Source organism: Macaca nemestrina, chromosome 1 (genome assembly GCF_043159975.1).
Source record: "Macaca nemestrina isolate mMacNem1 chromosome 1, mMacNem.hap1, whole genome shotgun sequence".
NCBI lineage: Eukaryota > Metazoa > Chordata > Mammalia > Primates > Cercopithecidae > Macaca > Macaca nemestrina.
In genome coordinates, this window is record NC_092125.1 from 211,006,995 (window position 1) to 211,025,909 (window position 18,915).

An 18,915-nucleotide genomic window follows, 5' to 3' on the forward strand; every position below is an offset into this window, starting at 1 on the left:
CCTGATGGTTCCTAGCAGCTTGGAGTTCCCGGTCTACCCGATTTCCAAGGAACTTACATATTGGCCCGTACTCAGGCAAAAGCATATCTTTGCAGTTAACTTATGGCCTGTCTGGGCTATATCTGCCTCTGCTAGGTTGGAAGGGACCCATTGTGGTAGCAGGTGAGGGTGTCTTGTTCCTCACTTTACTGATCTCCACAGTGCACTTTTATTATCTATTGGCACAGGAGGAAGAAGGGGAAGACTGTACACTTAGTGTCTACAGGCAACTGCACAACTCCCTGGATCCGTCTGAACTGCCTGGGAAACAGAGGCTGCCAGAGCCTGGGCGAGTACGGGCCGAGGAACAATTACGGCCAACCAGGCCCTGTGCTGAAGAGAACTGAACCCGCTAGGTGTCTGCTGTCTGCCCTCTGCTCCTGCTTCTTAGCTCTCTCCACTGTCCTGCCCCATGAAGGATCCAAGGCCAGTTAACCAGGCAAGACACAAGCCTTGGCTGGGAAACTGTGGTAGAGCTGGGCTGTGGCTCAGGTAATTTTTGCCATTTGGCCAGAGGGAATCAGAGACTACAAGCTGGACAGTCACCCAGGCCCAACCTTCCCCAATGCACGAGTCCTCTCTCTCTCCTTGTCCCTGTCAACCAAGTAGTTGGACCATTCTGGCCCCCAAACGGGGGAAGATAAAGTCCCCACCACACCACAGGAGTCAAAAGTTCTTCTCGGCTCCTTGGTGGGTTGTTTCTGGATCCTAAGACAGCCCCTGTCTGTGTGGTTAATGTTCTGATTTCTCAGTCTCACTATATCCACTTCATTCCTCATTTGCCCAGTGGGCTCAAGTACCCCGTAAGATTTACCAGCCATCAGCTCCATCTAGGGGGCTTTCATTTCTTTCTCCCTGGCGTTCTTTTCCGCAGCCTTTTAAAGCAGAAAGGGGTCTGTGCTGCCTCTGAAGGATTGAGACTACTCTTTAGGTTGAAGTTTGACCTGGCCCCTGGCTGACCAGTCTCCTGGAAGCAGAGCATGCAGATATCCATGCGGATACCCATTGGAATGACATCATCCCTCCCCAACCCCAGCTCTCTCTGCTCACCTTTCAAAGGCACCTGGGGCAAGCCTCATGCATCTTCTTTCCCGAGCACCAGTAATGCTGCTGGCATCGCCTGCTCTCTCTTCATTGTTTCCACCTTGGGAAAATCCCTAGGCTAAGCTGGGCCTCACCCAGCATCCTCTGCCTTCTAGGAAGTGCCCAGCACGGGGGAAAGCAGACCCGAAGTGACTCACCTTTAGTCACTCCACAAGCAATAGCTCCATGAGAGGCATGGACTATGAGACTACTCCCTCCTGTTCCTCCTCCTCCGTCCCCCATGGAGGAGGCATCGCACTTTACCAAGCTGATGCATTCCTACAGAAGTGGGCCCCGGATTTCTGCAAGTCGACTATCATGATGACTTCGTTGGAGGAGAGGTGATACGTACATACCCATTGAGGGCCTCAGGTTTATGTAGTTCAAATGCAGCAAACCTTTCAGAAAGCCACGTAAATAAATTGGTTAGGTTCCTTATACCAGTCATATGGGGAAGTTTAAAAGAATTGTATATTCTTGGCACTGCTTTTTCTTTAGCGTTCTTTCAATTCAAAGGAGGGATCCTCTTTCAAAGGCTACCTTTATGAAGCAGACACTATTGCCCTCAGAATGAGACAACATTAAACTAGCAGTCTGGTAAGCTGTATTTGTTTCCCCATGGCTTTACTTCCTTGCTGTGTGACCTTGGGTGAGTCATTGCCGCCTTGGAGCCTCAGTTTCCCTGTCTGTAAAATGAGTTCTTTGAAATGGATGATCTCTAAGGGCACCAAATCTGGTATTCTGAGGTTCTCCTGTTTTCACCATCTGTAATAGTATGGGATGATTTACCTGTTCTCAGGTAAATAGTATAATAGTATGGGATGATTTTTGCTTTTGGAAGGTATCATCCATGTGGGTTCTTCCCCCCTGCCCTCAATTGTTTTTCTGGGCCTTGTTTTTTAGTTTCCTCATGTTTCATCTCATGGGGATGAGCTCAGAGAAGCTCCCTGGGCCTGTTTCCCAGTCTGCAAAGTGAAGGGATTAGATCGGATGGTCTCTGAGGCTCTTTGTGGCATCAGCCTTGTCCAGTGCCACACAGTATCTCCTGGCTTTCTAGGAGTCTAGATGTTATGGAAAGTACCCAAGTCTGTGTATCTCCTATTCCTGTGCATCTCCTATTCCTGTGCATCTCCTATGAATCTCCTGGCAAGAGGAAGACTCAAGATTTCCTCCAGAGGAATTGGTCTTCCCTGCCTTCACTCAGCATGGGAATCAGTGTTCATCCTGCCCTTGTCTGCATCAGATTTGGCAGTGAGGAGGCTTGGGGAGCACCTACCTTACTTTCAGGGACAGGAATCTATTGCTCATACTTGTTTCCTAGAGTTGTCAATCTAAAGGCATTGTCATGTGGCCTGCCTTTCCTCTCCACATCCCCACCTCTAATGCTCAAGATGCTATTTCCAGGATCTCTTCCTGCTGCTTCTCCTGGCTCACTGGCCAGAAACTAGCTCACTCAAGGCTGCCGTCCCTCACTTGCGGCCTCCCTGCCATTCTCCTTCACTGGTTGGCAACCTTGAGAGTTCAAAGGAAATCAACCTCCGTGGTGGTCAACTGAAGGTATAGGAAACTAAGTCTGTGGCTCTTCTCTGCTGATGGAAACAGAAGGGCGCCAAGCCATGCTTAAAAAGATCTCGCCAATAATTCTTATGTTTGGGTGTTGGAGCCCTGGATTCTGGTGCTATATAGCTCCTGGTGCCAAAGTCTGGATCTTTCCACATTTCAGCAGCACCAACATCTGCTGCTACTCAAAATGTCCTGTGGAAGAGGGACAGCTGTGAAGCCCTTTTGCTGGGGCTGTCATCTTGAAATCTGAGTGCAATAGGATTTGATTGTAACAGTTATTTCAGGATATTTTGTTTCTTTAATCTTTCTAGATAGATTTTATTTTTAAATGTCCTCAGCATTGCAGAAAATAACGTAGTAATAGCAAGTAAAGGCTGGAGGCTCAGTTTCTCTGGGCTTCAAATGGCTGGCAAGGCTGGCTCTCAAATCCCAAAGTTGGGAGGCATGTTTCTGGAAAGCAACTGAGGTGTAACTGTTTGGACCCAGGCCTCATCGTCAGGGGTCCTGGAGGAAGCCTCCAAGTAGAGGGGAGACCTGTAGTTGGATAGTTGTTTAATCAAGCCAAATAGTCTCACTGCCCCCAGTCAGCAAACCCACTTTTACGACAAGTTTCTTCCATAGCTTGGCTCTTAAATTTTACTGGCAGGTGTATGGTTGTTGGAGGGTTCCTAGTGAGTTGGGGGACCTGGCAATAGAGCTGCTTGGTTGGAGGGAGTGGAGCTGGCTTAGTACCAGCAGCTGATCTCTTCCACCTGCTGCTGTTTTTTTGCCACTCTGACACGAAACCAGAGAAAGCTGGAGGTGGATAAATAAGCGGTGGCGGTTTTTTTGCTTTTGGGTGGCAATGAAAGAGTCACAGTGTGGGTTAAAGGGATCTGCAGTGGGGCCAAGGATGCCACCTCACCCTCAGCTGCAGGCAAGCTTGCACAAAAATAACCCCCTCTTGTTGGAGTGTTCGGGATGTGGGGGGCGCTATAGTGTTCTTGGACTTGTCGTCCTGGGGCACTTTTAGTTCTTTATATTTAGTGGGTCAGTGCCAAGTGCTACCACTTCCCAATAAAGGAACGGGGATCCAGAGGCTGGGTCCCTGGCTACCTTGTTAGGAGGTTTTGTTATTTCTCTGACAAGACTGCTTTGGAAAGAGCTGCTTTTAGGGATTATGTTTTGAATACCCCGAGTGGGGAACAGGGTTCTCCTCAAAACCTCACAACCAAGATCATAGGAGAAAGGGGCCCTATTTTCCTGCTGCTTCCCAGCTCAGAACATACTGAATGGAATGTATTTTTAAGAGAATAAAGTCTATTTTTTTGTATTTTAAAGATTGAGAGGGCTAAGAAGGTAGCCCTCAAATAAACTGTTATTGCATTATAGGCCCCTTTGTTGGGGGCAGTCTGTTGGTCCACACCTACTTGCTCAGGCAGGTGCTCTGGTCTCACCCCTGCCCCTTGGAGTCTAGGTGCAGCAGCTTCTACATTCCTGCTCCAAGCATGGGACCAAGGAGGCCGGAACCTGTCGCTGGAAACCAGGGCAAAGCAGTGGCTCAGGGCTCCTTGGGTGCATGTGTATCGTTGGAGCTGCCTGTCTGCATGTATCCTCTGGCGCGAATGCTCTCTGTTGGCTCTGCAGTACAATATGTAACCAATAAAGCTCCCTCGTTTCCATATATACTCTGTGCAAGTCTGTGATGCGAGTGTTAATGTCATCCCTGTGTATCTGTCTTCTATGCATTGATGCAGCTCTAGTGTATTTCATTGTATGATGCTTAAAACTGGGTATTTTACCTAACCAATTACTGACACTGCAAGGACTGGAAACATTAACTGAGGCTTAGAAAAGGACATGCGTAGGACCCACATAACTAGAATTATAATCAGCAGCTATTTCTTTGCAACATTTAATTTTCAGGCTTGCCCATTGTTGCCAGATAGTCATCTCTCTCTCAAGCTGCCTATGCCATCTGTTTAAAAAACAAAAACTCTTAAGAGACCTACCCCGGATTAGATACCCTAGCTAATCCCCGTGAAGTAACAATGTTGATCGCAGAACTGAGATTCAGACGCAGGTGTATGCCGAGGTCCATGCACTGTGCACAGCCCTCACCTTTTCATCAGTTCCGCCACTTGCCCTGATCCTGGTGTGCAGATTCTTTCCATACTGTCACGAATTCTTAAGACTAGGGGGGGGAAAAAGCCTTCTCTGTTTTCATCTTCCCGTCAGACCAACAATATACATTATGTCCCTTAACTCATACTAAGAATAAAACCACATTTAAGGGGCATTACTTGGATTTGTAGTAACTGAGTTTATCTGTCAGGAGCCCCTGGTAAGGAACCAGCATGTAACATGTTTTTATCTTATATGGGCAAAAGGGACTTTGCCGGTAAGGATTCTGGGATGAGGGAGATCATCCTAGATGATCCAGGTGGGCCTTAAATGTAGTCACAGGTATATCCTTTTAAGAGGGAGACAAAGATTTGACTATAGGAGAAGGCAATGTGATGATGGAGGCAGAGATTGGAGTTAGGTGCTCTGCGGATGGAGGTAGGAGCCACAAGCCTTCCCACCCCTAGAAGCTGAAAAGAGCAAGGAAATGAACTGATCCTCCCCACTCTGAGAGCCTCCATAATGAATGCAGCCCTGCAGACCCATTTTAGACTTTAAGCATCCAGAACTGTAGATTTTTTTTTTTTTAAGAGCCACTAAGTTTGTGGCAATTTGTTAAACCAGCTGTTACCTAAGCCCTTGCTCTTACGTAGTGTGCTTCCCAAAATGTACACCAACAGCTTTCGTAGAATTGGGAAGTTTTAGCACGTACCCATGGAGGGAATCAGGAATAAAGGCAGACTCGTCTCCCAAAGGCTCAAACTTTGTTTCACTCTTGTTTTATCTTGAAAGTTCATCCAAAGTTTCCTAATACCTATGTTCTTGGCACACCACCACACCCCTCCCCAGTGGGGAAGTCTAGTCCCACTGACTAGGAAATCCACTGCTTCTACAGGACCGCCCCCCACCTTATCTTCTGACCTGATCAAACCATTTTTCTCTTATAAACATCTTCCTTATTTAAACATGGAGAAAACATATATTACCATTGTCATAGGATAAACTTGGCATTTCCAAAGGAGTAACGCCCCCATCTTGTATGTAACTCCAACCCAAAGGAACAGAAGGGCCAATTTTATATGAACTTTTATTCTCAAAATATATTAAAAAAAACAAAAAACGAGACTAAGATGTTACTTCACAGCACTTGCCTCACAGTCTTTATGAAGAACACAATTCCAAACTAATAGACAAGTTCCTCCCTATGCTCTAGGTCATTCAAAGGAGGGAGGCTCCCTTGTCAAATCAGGAGCTCCAGCAGCCGATCAGGTGCCAGGGTGGACTTTCTCAGTGGGATCTAGTATTGCTAGAAGAGCCTTGCTAATACGGCAGAAACAGGCACATGGGCCTCTTCTCTTAGAATGTTATCTGTCTCACATGCTTGGGGACTGCTGTGCAGGAACACCTGGTGTGGCCTGGCGAGGCAGCGTATACATGGCCCCCAAAAACTGGTCTGCAATTCTTCCTGCTTCTCGCAGCCCACTCAGCAGAGCACCATGCACTGTGGCTGGGTAGTTACGGATTGTATGTTCTCCCGCAAAGAAGAGTCGTGGAATCGGCTGTTTTAGGGGAAAAAGAAAATTGGCAGGCTGCATATACACCTTTACTCTTGTACTTAAATTACTAAATTCCTGTTGACCTTGTGAAGGCTGACCCCCCAATTACTATTCATCATTCTATCTGAGTCTCTCTTATCAGTAGGCATTTTCCAAGAATTGACAAGGAGAAATGAGACAGTAAAACTCCACCTAGCCTCGGGGTCCTAAAGTGATGCTTAACGTGTTCTCATCAGTTTAGATACCCAATTCTAGAGCGTCCTTCCCTTAGTACCTTCTGGGAGGGAGCCTCACTACCCTGAAGCACAGGACATTTGGTGATCAGGGACACTTCAGCCTTGCAGCTCAGAGCAGGTCTGGGCTATGACACTGAGGAATTCTTACTGCTCTTGGAGTGGGGTCTGGCATAAGGGTCTAGATAAGGACCCAGGGTTATTTCTCAGGAATGCCCTGGAAGCCCCTAGTAATTGCGACCTTGCAGCAATCCTGTGAGCCATTACAAAATGGAAGTGCAATTAAAAATGGTTTTGTTTTTTAGGGGGAAAACCTGAATAAGGAAAAATGTTACTTGACTTATACTCTGGACTCCTCCATTCTGAATGCAGGCTGCCTAGATTTACAAAACCAAATGATGAGAAATCAGAAATGGTGCCATCCTTTTAACTCTGTGCTTGGTTATCTGAAAGGTCCGAAGATAGAATGACTAAAATCTGAAAAAAAAATCAGGGCCTCTTCCCAAATAAGCCCAGATAGTTTGCCAGTTCTCACCTGTGGGGCACCTGGAATCGAGGGGCCTGGAGTGATGGGCTGAGCCATTAAATCATAGTCATTTCCAGATGATCCTGCAGCAACATAGGAATAAGAGCCCCGGGCCCAGGGATCAGCTCGCCAACGAGACACCACAGTTTCCTTGGGCTAAAAGAAAAACCAGGAGCAAAAGTCATTATGATATACCAAGGACAAATCAATCCTTGAAAGGTGGAAAAGCAGTGGTGGGTGGAGATGTAAGTGAGAGAAAGAAGGGCAACAGATGTGAGAGCCAGTGATCAAGTGATGAATGCTCTGCTTTAAAATAGACGTGGACAAAAGGACTTCAGACAGGAAGGATGCCTCCATGTTGCCTTCCTGTCTATGAATCTAGAGATCTACACAGGGTTCGGCCTTTATTCTCTTTTATAAATTCACAATATGCTTCCCTTCAAAGGAATCCTAAGGGGTTAAAGTATTTCAAAGAACAGGAAAAAGTACCAAGAGGTTCTCTGAAAACTTCCCAGAGATACTCACTGGAGTTTGGCCATTTTGTCTAAAATGTCGGGTATGGTGTGACTCTAAAGCCAGAGGAGAAATGTAGCTAACAGCCTTCAGATTCCCCAGCTCTTGTTCTGGGGGGCTTTTCTGAACCCCATGCTTAGGCCATGAACTCCAAACATTAATATTCATGTAAAGGCACACACCTCAATTCTAGCTTAAACTGTCCTGACCAAGAACGTGCTGCAAATACATTAAACTTTGGTTGAGTTTGAAGCCTAGATCCCTGCTTACCTCACCTATCTACTTACCTGGGGTACTGCACTGCTACCAAAAATCCCTTTGAGAATGGCCAGGCATCGGCCAACAATCACATCGTCACTTATGTTTTCCATGATACCAGCAGCTTCTCCTGCCACTAGTGCCAACAGTATTGGAGCTGGGGAAACAGAAAGGATAATTCTAGGGTTTTCCTACAGACTTTCCTCAAAAACGTCCTTATCAGGCCCCACCTTATTCCTGGTGCTCTGAAATCTGATGACAAGACACATACAGCAGCACCACTGAAATGCAAAGAGACAAATTATGTTTCTGAAACAGCCTATGGAACTATTGTCGCCAGAAACCAGCCACTAGGAGCTGGCAGACTAGAGAGTGAAGTAAGATTCACAGGCACCTCACTGCTTCTAACTTGACAAAATACAGCAGAGTTCCAAAGATACAATTTCAGATCTTGCTAATAAAAGGGAATTATTAAGCATCCCTTTACTTTGGCACAGAATTCTTAAGCTTGACTACCTTAGATAGCTCCATGACAATGGCTACATCCCTTTCAGCCATCCCAGGCCCCTCCAAGCCCAGGACTGTCTTCAGTCACCCATCTGGTGAATAGTTATGCAACAGACATAGGTGGTAGGCACACTACTAGAAAAGGGGGATAAAAAAGCTATAAACTATATACTCCAATAGAGCAACAGATGCAAAATTACACAGATAATTATTAACTGTGATAAAAGCTATGAAGAAAAAGTAGGCTATAGGGAAAAGCATACGGGGGTAAATTTAATTTACATTTGGTGCAATGGAGATGTGTGTGTCCTGGAAGTCTTTGAAATACTGACGTTTATGTCAAAACCTGAATGCTGAATAAGGCAGGCTGTGAAGGAAGTGGGGTCGAGGGGGTGGGGGGAGAAGCAGCCCCCCAGGCCTAGACCACAGCACATGTAGAGGCTCTGAAGCAGAAAACAGCATGGTGTCTTCCAGGATGTGAGAGCAGCCAAATGTGCCTGGAACCTGGGGATGGACAAGGAAGTAGAGATGAGTTAGATAATGAAGAACCTTAGCATGGGCCAAGATAAGGAGTTTGAACATTTTCTTTCAGCAGTAGAAAGTTGCTAAAAGAAGCAGGAATAGCAGTAGTAGCTATTGGTAACCGTCCAGGCAATAGGTAAGAATGGCTTGGACTGGGAGGTAGGCAATAGAAAAAAGTAAATAGGTTTGCAAGACATTATAAGGCTGGCACTGACAGGACTTGACAGTCTGGATGAGGAAAAGACACGCTGCTGCTGTCAGAAAGCAATGTGCTCAGGGAGCCAAGTTCCCCCTCTGTGAAGTTAGAGGCGCTGGGGTGTGAAAGACCATTCACCACTGGGCAATGAGGAGTAATGGAAAGAACTGGGGATGGGGGGCAAGCCAGTTAGCTGATGTGTCTGCAGTGACAAGGCCAATGTCTTCTTTTTACAGCCTTTTCTGGGAATGAGGTGGTGTACAAATATACTTTAAGTCTACATAGAGTTAAGTCCAATTACAGAAGAAAATAACTGAACAGGAGGTAGGAATTTCTTAAATACATTGTAAGAGAAGCAAGCAAAGAATGGGGGCAAGTCAGTCTGAGAATGAGGAACACAAGCTTCCCCTGGTAGGAAGCCTCCCTGGGCCTGTCCCTCCAGTCTGAGTGGACCTCCAGTAACCTGGGCGTTCAGCCCGTCATGCCACCTACTGCCCTGTTCTAAGGCTGCTTCCCCGCTTACTGTATCCTAAGTTGGGAGCTCCTCGAAGGCAGGTATTTTTACACCCCAGTACCTAGAAGATATTTCAGGAATTGTTTGTTGAGTTAATAAAGAGAGAAATTAAGGCATCTATATTGAGAAAATCCCAAATATTTCAAATTCTATATTCCTGTAAGGATATGGAAAAGATTAAAATTAGAAGGCATTTACCTTTATAGAGGTTCCAGAAGAGGAAGAGCTCACCCCTGCTGGCAGTCGTACTGCCAACATGCCCGAACAAATTGACACTTGGATCCCAGAACACCCGGTCAAAACACAACACCACCTACCGTAAGAAAGAAGCACATGAGCTAGTGACGGGCCGGATAATACTGGCTTCAACAGACTTCCTTGAAGTCTCTTCTAATCTGCTTTCAAAATAAGCCCAGAAATTCTTATTATTTAGGATGACATTTACGATCCTCTTTTTATAGGCTTGAGTTTGTGAAATGACCCCATAAGAGTAAGTCCGTATGAACAGACACTTGATGATAGACTTAGACACTGAAGAGAATCAACTGACATGCCTCAGCCCTGATGTCACAATTGAGAGCATAGCCAAATGCCCAAAAACGCAAGGCCCCTCCTCACCAAGTAAATGACTAAGACTGCTATTTGTACATTAGATCTGTAGACGGAAGTGTCTAAGGCAAGCTACCTTGTTAAGGTTGCCAAATCCCATCCTTTGGACTGCAGATGTTTTCCACTCAGGGAGAGGTGGCACAAACTGAACGGCTGGTGGCTGCTGCTTCAGCACACCCAGGGGAAGGGTACAGAGAACTGCATCGCATTTATAAATAAAGGTTTGACTCGTGGAGCGGGTATTCACAGCTATCACTTCACATCCTGCAGAGGTTGGGTGGGAGAAGGCTAGTGGTGATGAATATGGCACTGATAAGGACACTGAACGTTTAGTGTACAACAGATGGACATCCATCTCTCAATTCTCATTTTTCTATTTTCATTACCTTCATGTTTCACATAAGAAAACTGAGGTAGAGGTGAAATAACACATCTAAGGCCACACAGGTAATAAGTGCCAGGATTCAAACCCTCGTAGTCAACTTCAGAATCCTTGATTGTCATCCCCACACTACCCTCCCGATACACTGGTGATCTAGACTAATGAAAGGACCTTACCATTTACTCAAGTTAAGTACATTTAGACCAAAAATAAAGAGTAAAATGCTCATCCCAACAGAACCAATGTCTTCTGACTGTGGTTAGTTGCTCACTATCAACCAACAGAAGAATGCTACAAGAAGGCTGTGATGCAGATCTGGGGGATGCAGCCTAACACTGCGGAGCATGCTATGCTTGAGAATGTAGAGTCATCCTCAGCTTGTCAGAGTATGAATGAGCTCAAAGCTGACCTCAGAGAGGGTACTGAAATTATGTTAACATCATTTTCCTCATTTATTTTTTAATGAATGTCTGTTTATATACCATATATACTTTGAGATATATATATGTATCTCAAATATGAAAGCTCAGTACATGCTCATTTTCTGTGGCTGCAGAACTACAGAAAATGGCACAACATCTATTCTCACTGTTCTCCGTCTGTCTGCAAAAGGCTCAAGGCTGCAGATCTTCTCAGCACTGTCAACTAGAAGCTGCCTCTGATGGGAAAATTAAATGGAAAACTGTTTCACTGATTGTTAGAAACAACCAAAACATCTGTGGTGATCTCAGTAACTCTAAGGAAATGGGCAGCGCGGGGTAAGATTGATGGCTATGTCTCCATTTCTCATGCCTACACAGTCACACATGGGTTCTCGGAGTGGGAGATGACTAGCTATCTTGAGGAGTTCAAAATGCAACAGTTGCCTGCACTTTACATTAAATGTAGTCTGAAACCAGCAATAATAATGAGTATTGAGCCTATCCCCATAGCAAGCACAGGGAAACTATCTCTAAAGAAGTCAACTTATTAGCAGGACTGCTCCAGAACTAGGAACCAAACTTAAGCGAATTAGCCCAGCTGAATAGAAAAGGCCAAAATGAATCCAAAGACCAAAATGCGGATGGTGAAATAAAAGGGGTGGGTCCTACTGGAGCCCAGGTGCCAAAATTCTGGTATTTATGAATATACGTAACAAAATTAGATCCAAACTCACTGGCTCACCAAAATGGAAAACTTCTTGAGCACTGACATAGTGCTCAAAGGAAATGCTCACTGGGGCATTGCAGATTTCAGATTTTCAGATTAGGGATGCTCAACCAGTAATATCCAACTAGCTCAAATTGGAAACTCTAAAACTTGCTTCAGTTTCCCAGTTTATAAAATGATAAGGTTAGAACCAAAGACTCTATAGGCTCGATTGTCTGTAAATGCCAGTTTTTACCTATGGTGTCATAGTTTAAACACTCTATCAGGAAATGTACCTGATAGTTCATACCTAACAAAAGATCAGTCCTGTTTCAGGAGAGTTCTCTCTTACCTTTTGTAAAGCAGTGACATACCTGAAGCCGTGTAGCGAACCTGTCGCACTGCTGTATTCAGTTTAATGTCTAGGCCTTCTGCTAAAGCCACAGGCACACATGAGTAGCCATTCCTTACTGTCAGGTGGCTGCCAGTGAACTCAAAGTCATCATCCTAAAGAGGAGAGAAAAGAACATATTTCCAACCTTTTCTTAATCTGTGTCATTTGCACCTAGTTCTGTACAACAATGAAAACACAAGCTTCTGGAAACAGTCAATATATATATATATATTTTTTTTTGAGACGGAGTCTTGCTCTGTCACCCAGGCTGGAGTGCAGTGGCTGGATCTCAGCTCACTGCAAGCTCCGCCTCCCGGGTTTACGCCGTTCTCCTGCCTCAGCCTCCCGAGTAGCTGGGACTACAGGCGCCCGCCACCTCGCCCGGCTAGTTTTTTTGTATTTTTTAGTAGAGACGGGGTTTCACCGTGTTAGCCGGGATCGTCTCTCGATCTCCTGGCCTCGTGATCCGCCCGTCTCGGCCTCCCAAAGTGCTGGGATTACAGGCTTGAGCCACCGCGCCCGGCCAACAGTCAATATTTTAAGGCAAACTAAAGAACAAATCACTCAGTATTTAGTTACAGTTATCAAAGGAAACTGAAGAAAGAAGAGAAAACACCAAAATGTCCCTAAATCTTTGGGCAGTGAGATTAGGGAAGTTTCTTTCTTCCCTGGATTTTTTTTTCCCCCCGATACAGAGTCTTGCTTTGCCATCCAGGCTGGAGTGCAGTGGCATGATCTCGGCTCACTGCAACCTCAGACTCCTGGGTTCAAGTGATTCTTTTGCCGCAGCTTCCCAAGTAGTTGCTGGGATTACAGGCATGCGCCACCACACCCAGCTAGTTTTTGTATTTTTAGTAAAGACAGGATTTCACCATGTTGGCAAGGCTGGTCTCAAACTCCTGACCCACCCACCTCAGCCTCCTAAAGTGCTGGGATTACAGGCATGAGCCACCACGCTTGGCCTTCCCTGGATAGTTTTTATCATCCCAGTCCAATACCACTAAGTCCGGATCTTCTATGGTGGTTAGGGTAGGGAGGTGGTAGGGGGAATGATAATCTAGGAAATCCAGATGATTAAACATCACGTGTATTTATCTGGCTTTTGAATACATTACAGACTTGAAGGATATCAGGGTCACAGTCCTGATTACATTTTCTTTTACCTGAGAGCAAAATCCGTTTTTATGCTTTAAATTTACAGGTTTTAAGTTGAGGAAGATTTCCAAAACCAAGTCAGTCAAACTAGATGTAGGTAATCCAGGATCATAAAGAGTGGCCCAAGACAGTCCACACAGTAAAAAAAAGTCAGGATTTGACCTGGTTTAAAGATCCCCAAAATGATCTTACTTCTCTGAATTTACTGAAAATTTTTCTGTATAACATTTTTTTTTGTAAGCTAGTAAGGATTTCTAATTTCATGAAATTCTCGGGGAAATTAGATCAAAATGCTGGGCTGGCAGCAACACTCTAGTTGAAATCACTCATTTAAAATTTTATACTATTACAAATAGACACAATATTGAAACATCAAATGATAAATCAATGAATAGAAGGGCCTAATTTAGTATTTACATGAAAAATCATAAAGGAACGGTAGTTCTGCAAGACTTTAACAAGTTCAACTCTTCAAACACTAAAAATAACAGATTATTTATAAAGATTAAGAAGTCAAAATAATTTTTTTTTTTTTCCGAGACGGAGTTTTTCTCTTATTGCTCAGGCTGGAGTGCAATGGCACGATCTTGGCTCACTGCAACCTCCGCCTTCCGGGTTCAAGCAATTCTCCTGCCTCAGTCTCCCAAGTAGCTGGGACTACAGGCATGTGCCACCACGCCGGGCTAATTTTGTATTTTTAGTAGAGATGGGGTTTCACCATGTTGGCCAGGCTGGTCTCGAACTCAGGTGATCCGCCTGCCTTGGCCTCCCAAAGTGCTTGGGATTACAGGCATGAGCCACCACGCCCGGCCTGTCAAAATAATTTTTACTAGGAAAATGTACAATGTAAATTAAAATATATAAGTAAAAATTTAATAATTTACTTCCATACTGGTTTTTTCCTTTTTTTTTTTTTTTTTTTTTTGAGATGGAGTCTTGCTCTGTCGCCCAGGCTGGAGTGCAATGGCGTGATCTCCACTTACTGCAGCCTCTACCTCCTGGGTTCAAGCAATTCTCATGCCTCAGCCTCCCAAGTAGCTGGGATTACAGGTGACTGCCACCACGCCTGGCTAATTTTTGTATTTTTAGTAGAGACAGGGCCAGGCTGGTCTTGAACTCCTGACCTCAATTGATCCACCCGCCTTGGCCTCCCAAAGTGTTGGGTTTAAAAAGGTGTGAGCCACCATACCCAGCCTATACTGCTTTAGTCTGGTCAAAGTCTCAGATTTAGAGATTGGTTCAAGAAGCCCTGTGATTTCTCACTTGAAGAGTAAATCACACTGAAATTTAAGAAAAGATGGTATAGCCCTGCCCACTGAGAACTATAAAACATCACTGACGTAAATGAAAGAAAACCATTTTTGGAGAAGTAGACTGTATTTAAGGATAAGAATACTCAATATTGTTAAGATGGCAATTCACCCTAAATTGATCTAGAAATTTAATGCACTCCTCATCAAAATCCCAGAAAGTGATTTTTGTAGAAATTGACAAGTTGAACTGTTATGAAAATACGTACCTTAAAATAGCCAAAACAATCAAAAATGAACAAAGTTGGAGAACTTACAAGACAGTATGATAGTGGCATATGGATAGACATATAAATTAACAGAAAAGACAACCTTAAATACTCATGCTTACATGCCAATTAATTTTCAACAAAGGCGCCAAGAGAAATGAAGAAAAGGATGGTGCTGGAATAATAATTACATAACTATATGGAAAAACATGAACCTTTCACTTACTTTTCCTTATACACAAAAATTAACTCAAAATGGAGTATAGACCTAAACATAAGAGCTAAACCCATACAATTTCTGCAAGAGAACACAGGATAAAATCTTTGTACCTCAGGTAAGACAAAGATTTTTTCAGGATACAAAAAGAACATAGTTTAAAAGAAAAAGTTTATAAATAGGAATGGGAGTCCAAGACTGGAAGATTACTTTAGCCCAGGAGGTCAAGGCTGCAAGGGAGCCATGATCACACCACTCCAGCCTGGGCAACAAAGCAAGACCTGTCTCAAAAAAAAAAAAAAAAAAAAAACAACTTTTACTCTGAGACAGATTTACAAAATTAAAGACAAGCCACAGATGAGAAGGAAATAAATACTTGCAAAACATAAATCTGACAAAGGACTTCTGCCTAGAATTTAAAGAACATAATAAACTTCAAACTCATCAACAAGCAGACGATCAGACTTTTTTAATAGGCAAAAGATCTGAGCAGACATTTACTCAAAGATGACACATGAATGGCTCATAAGCTCAGGAAGAGATGCTCTCCATCACTAGTCATCAGAGAAATGTAAATACTACTATACCTATTAGAATGGCTGACATTTTTAAAACTGGCATTACCAAGATTGGTGAGGATTTGGAGAAAATGGAATTTTCATACACTGCTGGTAGGAAGGCAATTTCGAAAATATTTTGGAAGTTGATTTATAAAGTTAAAAATCCACTTTCCATGGTACCCAGCAATTCCATTCATATTTACTCAAGAGAAAGACATGAACATTCTTAAGCAGCTTCGTTCATTAGAAGTCAAAAAAGGGAAACAACCCAAAAGCCCATTCAGGCGCCAGTGAAAGGATAAGCGACCTGGGGTGCATCCACACAATGGAATTCTACTAAATAATAAAAAGGCAAACAACTGATATAGGCAAAAAAGATGAATCTCAAAAACTTCATGCACATCTCAAAAACTATACTAAGTGAAATACATCACACACAAAAAGCTATGTACTTTATGATTTACTTTATATGAAACTGTAGAATAAACAAAATTACAGTGATAAAGCAAATCAGTGGTTGTCCAGGGCCAGGAGCCAGAGCACAGGGGATTAACTACAAAGGAGCAGGAGAAAACATTTCAGGATGATGGGAATGTTCTATATCCTGATTGTGTGGGGGCTTATGATTGAAATCTGGCAAATCAATAAACTGTTCACTTAAAATAGGTGAATTTCACTGTATTTAAATGATGTCTCTTACTAAAGCTGTTTAAAAACACACATACAAAATTAACTGTTTCTCTTACAATCTCTCTCAAAGACATGTGCAACAAAAAAAATAAGGGAAACTTACCTGATCCCAGTGCTTAAGGGAGAGAGTTGAGAGAGGTGTGGCATTAGCAAATTCGAGATTTGCAAAATGCCAATCAAGTATTTGTCTGTCTCTTGATGAGAGATATACATCACTGCAAAAGAACAAAGGAGTACAGGATTATTAAAAGATATCACTAGTTCTCTCAGTGTGATGTAGGTGATCTCAATAACTGTGGCGGAATCTAAGCCAGGGCTGTGCCTTATATGAAGAAATTACAAATCAAAAAGTAGCATCTTATCCATCTTATTAACCTCCTTATCTCTGATGTCTAGAGCAGTGCCAAGCTCACTACGCAAAGCAAATTACCTGTAGGCCTCATTTGTCTGGGGAAAAAAAAAAAAAGAATTCTTCATATGAAATTACCTTATATCATAAAAGCTTATTAGTTGTAAAAAAAAAAAAAAGTCTTATATTTTACACACAGCATAGACTCTATAGAAAGGATGGGCAGGCTGGACGCGGTGGCACATGCCTGTAATCCCAGCACTTTGGGAGGTCGAGGCAGGTGGATCACCTAAGGTCAGGAGTTTGAGACCAGCCTGGCCAACAGGTGAAACGCCATCTAAAAATACAAAAATTAGCCGGGCATGATGGCGGCACCTGTAATCCCAGCTACTCAGGAGGCTGAGGCAAGAGAATCACTTGAACCCAGGAGGTGGAGGTTGCAGTGAGCCGAGATCACATCACTGCACTCCAGCCTGGGCGACAAGAGCAAGACTCCATCTCAAAAAAAGAAAGGATGGGCAGCATCCTTGAATACAGAACAAAACAGATTTACGTGGAGGCTGGATGCAAGTGAAAACATTTCACCAGCATTCACTGTCAAAAACCCAGTGGAAATAAAGTATAATACCCACCTAGTTCCCAAAATTATGGAAGTATAAAGCAACAGCACCTTCTACCCCCTCAAAAAAGATAATTTCCATCTATTGCATCTTTATCCAAATATCAGATCTTATGGAGAAAGGCTCTCTCTTTAGAAACAATCTGTTTAGGTATCTAGGACACATTAAAATATAGAAGCAGGGGATTTAGAAACCTCACAAGTAGTCACATATTAATTTATTTAACAATTTAAACCACTCACTGAACATAAATAAAAGCTCACTATGATTTACAATTTTCCTTCTAAATCAAACTGAAAGAACAGTAAAAGCTATCCCTCTGAACTTTTGTGTTTGTTTTCCTTACCTTGGGGGATTCGCTTCCAATTCTTGAAGTTTTTCTTCTAGCTTTCCTTGTGTTTCAGCTAATTCATCATACTCCTGATAAAAATTAAGTGAATCTGAGTTATCCTGAAGGGTCAGATATCTACCTAGTTTCTTTATACCACAAAGTATAAGGTCTGGATCATATTTCCTCTTCGGATCACGTATAGGAAGTGTGGCTCAATTTTAGGCTGGGGTTAGATAGAGCTCAGAGATTTTTGTTTTTGGAGACAAGTTACAATTGGGGGCCTGGAATATTAGGGGGAGGCAGGGCACACACAGGAGAAAATAATAGAAGAAATATATTAGTGTGCTACAAAGTGGGGATGAAAAATCATAGCAAGTACCATTTCATAAGCATGCCATGTCCCTGGCACTGGGTAAGCATTTTATACATAATTGTATTTAAGCTTCACAATTACTCTACAAGGTAGGTGTTAAGACCATGTTACAGATGAGGCAATTAAGGAGTCCAAGGTCACATGGCTCGAGACTCCAAGTTAGGGATTTGACAGTTTGACCCCAAATGACTCTGAAGTCCATGTTTAATACTCTTACTCTAAACTGTTACGGCTAAACTGAGATTTAAGATAAAATGATGAGATTATTAAGACAGGATAAGAATTCTGCAGGACAAGGAGGTCTTAAAACAAACTAACCCATTAAATCCCCATGGCTCACTATGTACCAAATCGTCTTCATTGCACTGAAGGCACTTGTGATTGGCTAGTAGCTCTCTTTTCCAAAATTCCCCAGATCTGTGCTATTTCTTAGGATTCCAAGTAAAACCAGTTAAGCCTGTATGTATACCACACCTTGCATAGGGCGGTCAGATCCCTGTGTTTGCTTTTCACTAAGAACTCAGCAGTAATATCTCTGGGCGGCTTTACTTCAGATGCTTCTTTGTATTGCTGATGGAGTTCTTTAATTTTCTCTTTCAAATTTACCATCTAAGAAGGAAAAGCACAAATTTACCACTCCAGATAGTAATGTAGTTTATGTCTGTATCACATGTACCCTTTTCTGGCTCCTCAAAACTGCTATCACAACAAAACAGGGCTACAGTGCAAGGTCCTTAGAATTCTTAAATACTTGTTCTAACCTACATCATTCCATCTGGGAAACAGGAAAGAAATCTTATAGGGCTTGACATAAAGGTACCACAACTCTATCTGCTAAGATCAGTGCTGCCTTCTAAAATGAATGAGAAGGATGAAGAGTGTCCCATTAATTTAAATAAACAAACAAAAAACCCAGTATTGAAATAAATTTAATACCCACAAAAAAGAAAATACCACTATTGTAACTTGAACTGA

The 18,915-nt window shown here is 43.2% G+C and overlaps 2 protein-coding genes across 6 annotated transcripts in view; one reads left to right on the top strand and one right to left on the bottom strand.

The window, feature by feature from the left end:
• Positions 1–4,350, top strand: part of LOC105494414 (leucine zipper protein 1) — a 95,212-nt gene extending 90,862 nt beyond the window's left edge. For all 5 annotated transcript variants that reach the window (XM_011762802.3, XM_011762805.3, XM_011762803.3 and 2 more), the window contains one exon: positions 228–4,350. In XM_011762802.3, the coding sequence (XP_011761104.2) occupies positions 228–386 (159 nt within the window). In that variant the 3' untranslated portion in view covers positions 387–4,350. The remainder of the gene's footprint in view (positions 1–227) is intronic.
• Positions 4,351–5,857: 1,507 nt separating this feature from the next.
• The window catches only part of LOC105494413 (lysine demethylase 1A), a 66,762-nt gene continuing 53,704 nt past the window's right edge, over positions 5,858–18,915 (bottom strand). Inside the window, exons 12-20 of the mRNA XM_071098822.1 lie at positions 18,415–18,549; positions 17,583–17,656; positions 16,371–16,482; positions 12,107–12,239; positions 10,299–10,486; positions 9,812–9,926; positions 7,904–8,031; positions 7,113–7,259; positions 5,858–6,347 (exon numbers count right to left, since the gene is read on the bottom strand). Coding sequence (XP_070954923.1) covers positions 6,162–6,347; positions 7,113–7,259; positions 7,904–8,031; positions 9,812–9,926; positions 10,299–10,486; positions 12,107–12,239; positions 16,371–16,482; positions 17,583–17,656; positions 18,415–18,549 — 1,218 coding nt within the window. The 3' untranslated portion in view covers positions 5,858–6,161. The remainder of the gene's footprint in view (positions 6,348–7,112; positions 7,260–7,903; positions 8,032–9,811; positions 9,927–10,298; positions 10,487–12,106; positions 12,240–16,370; positions 16,483–17,582; positions 17,657–18,414; positions 18,550–18,915) is intronic.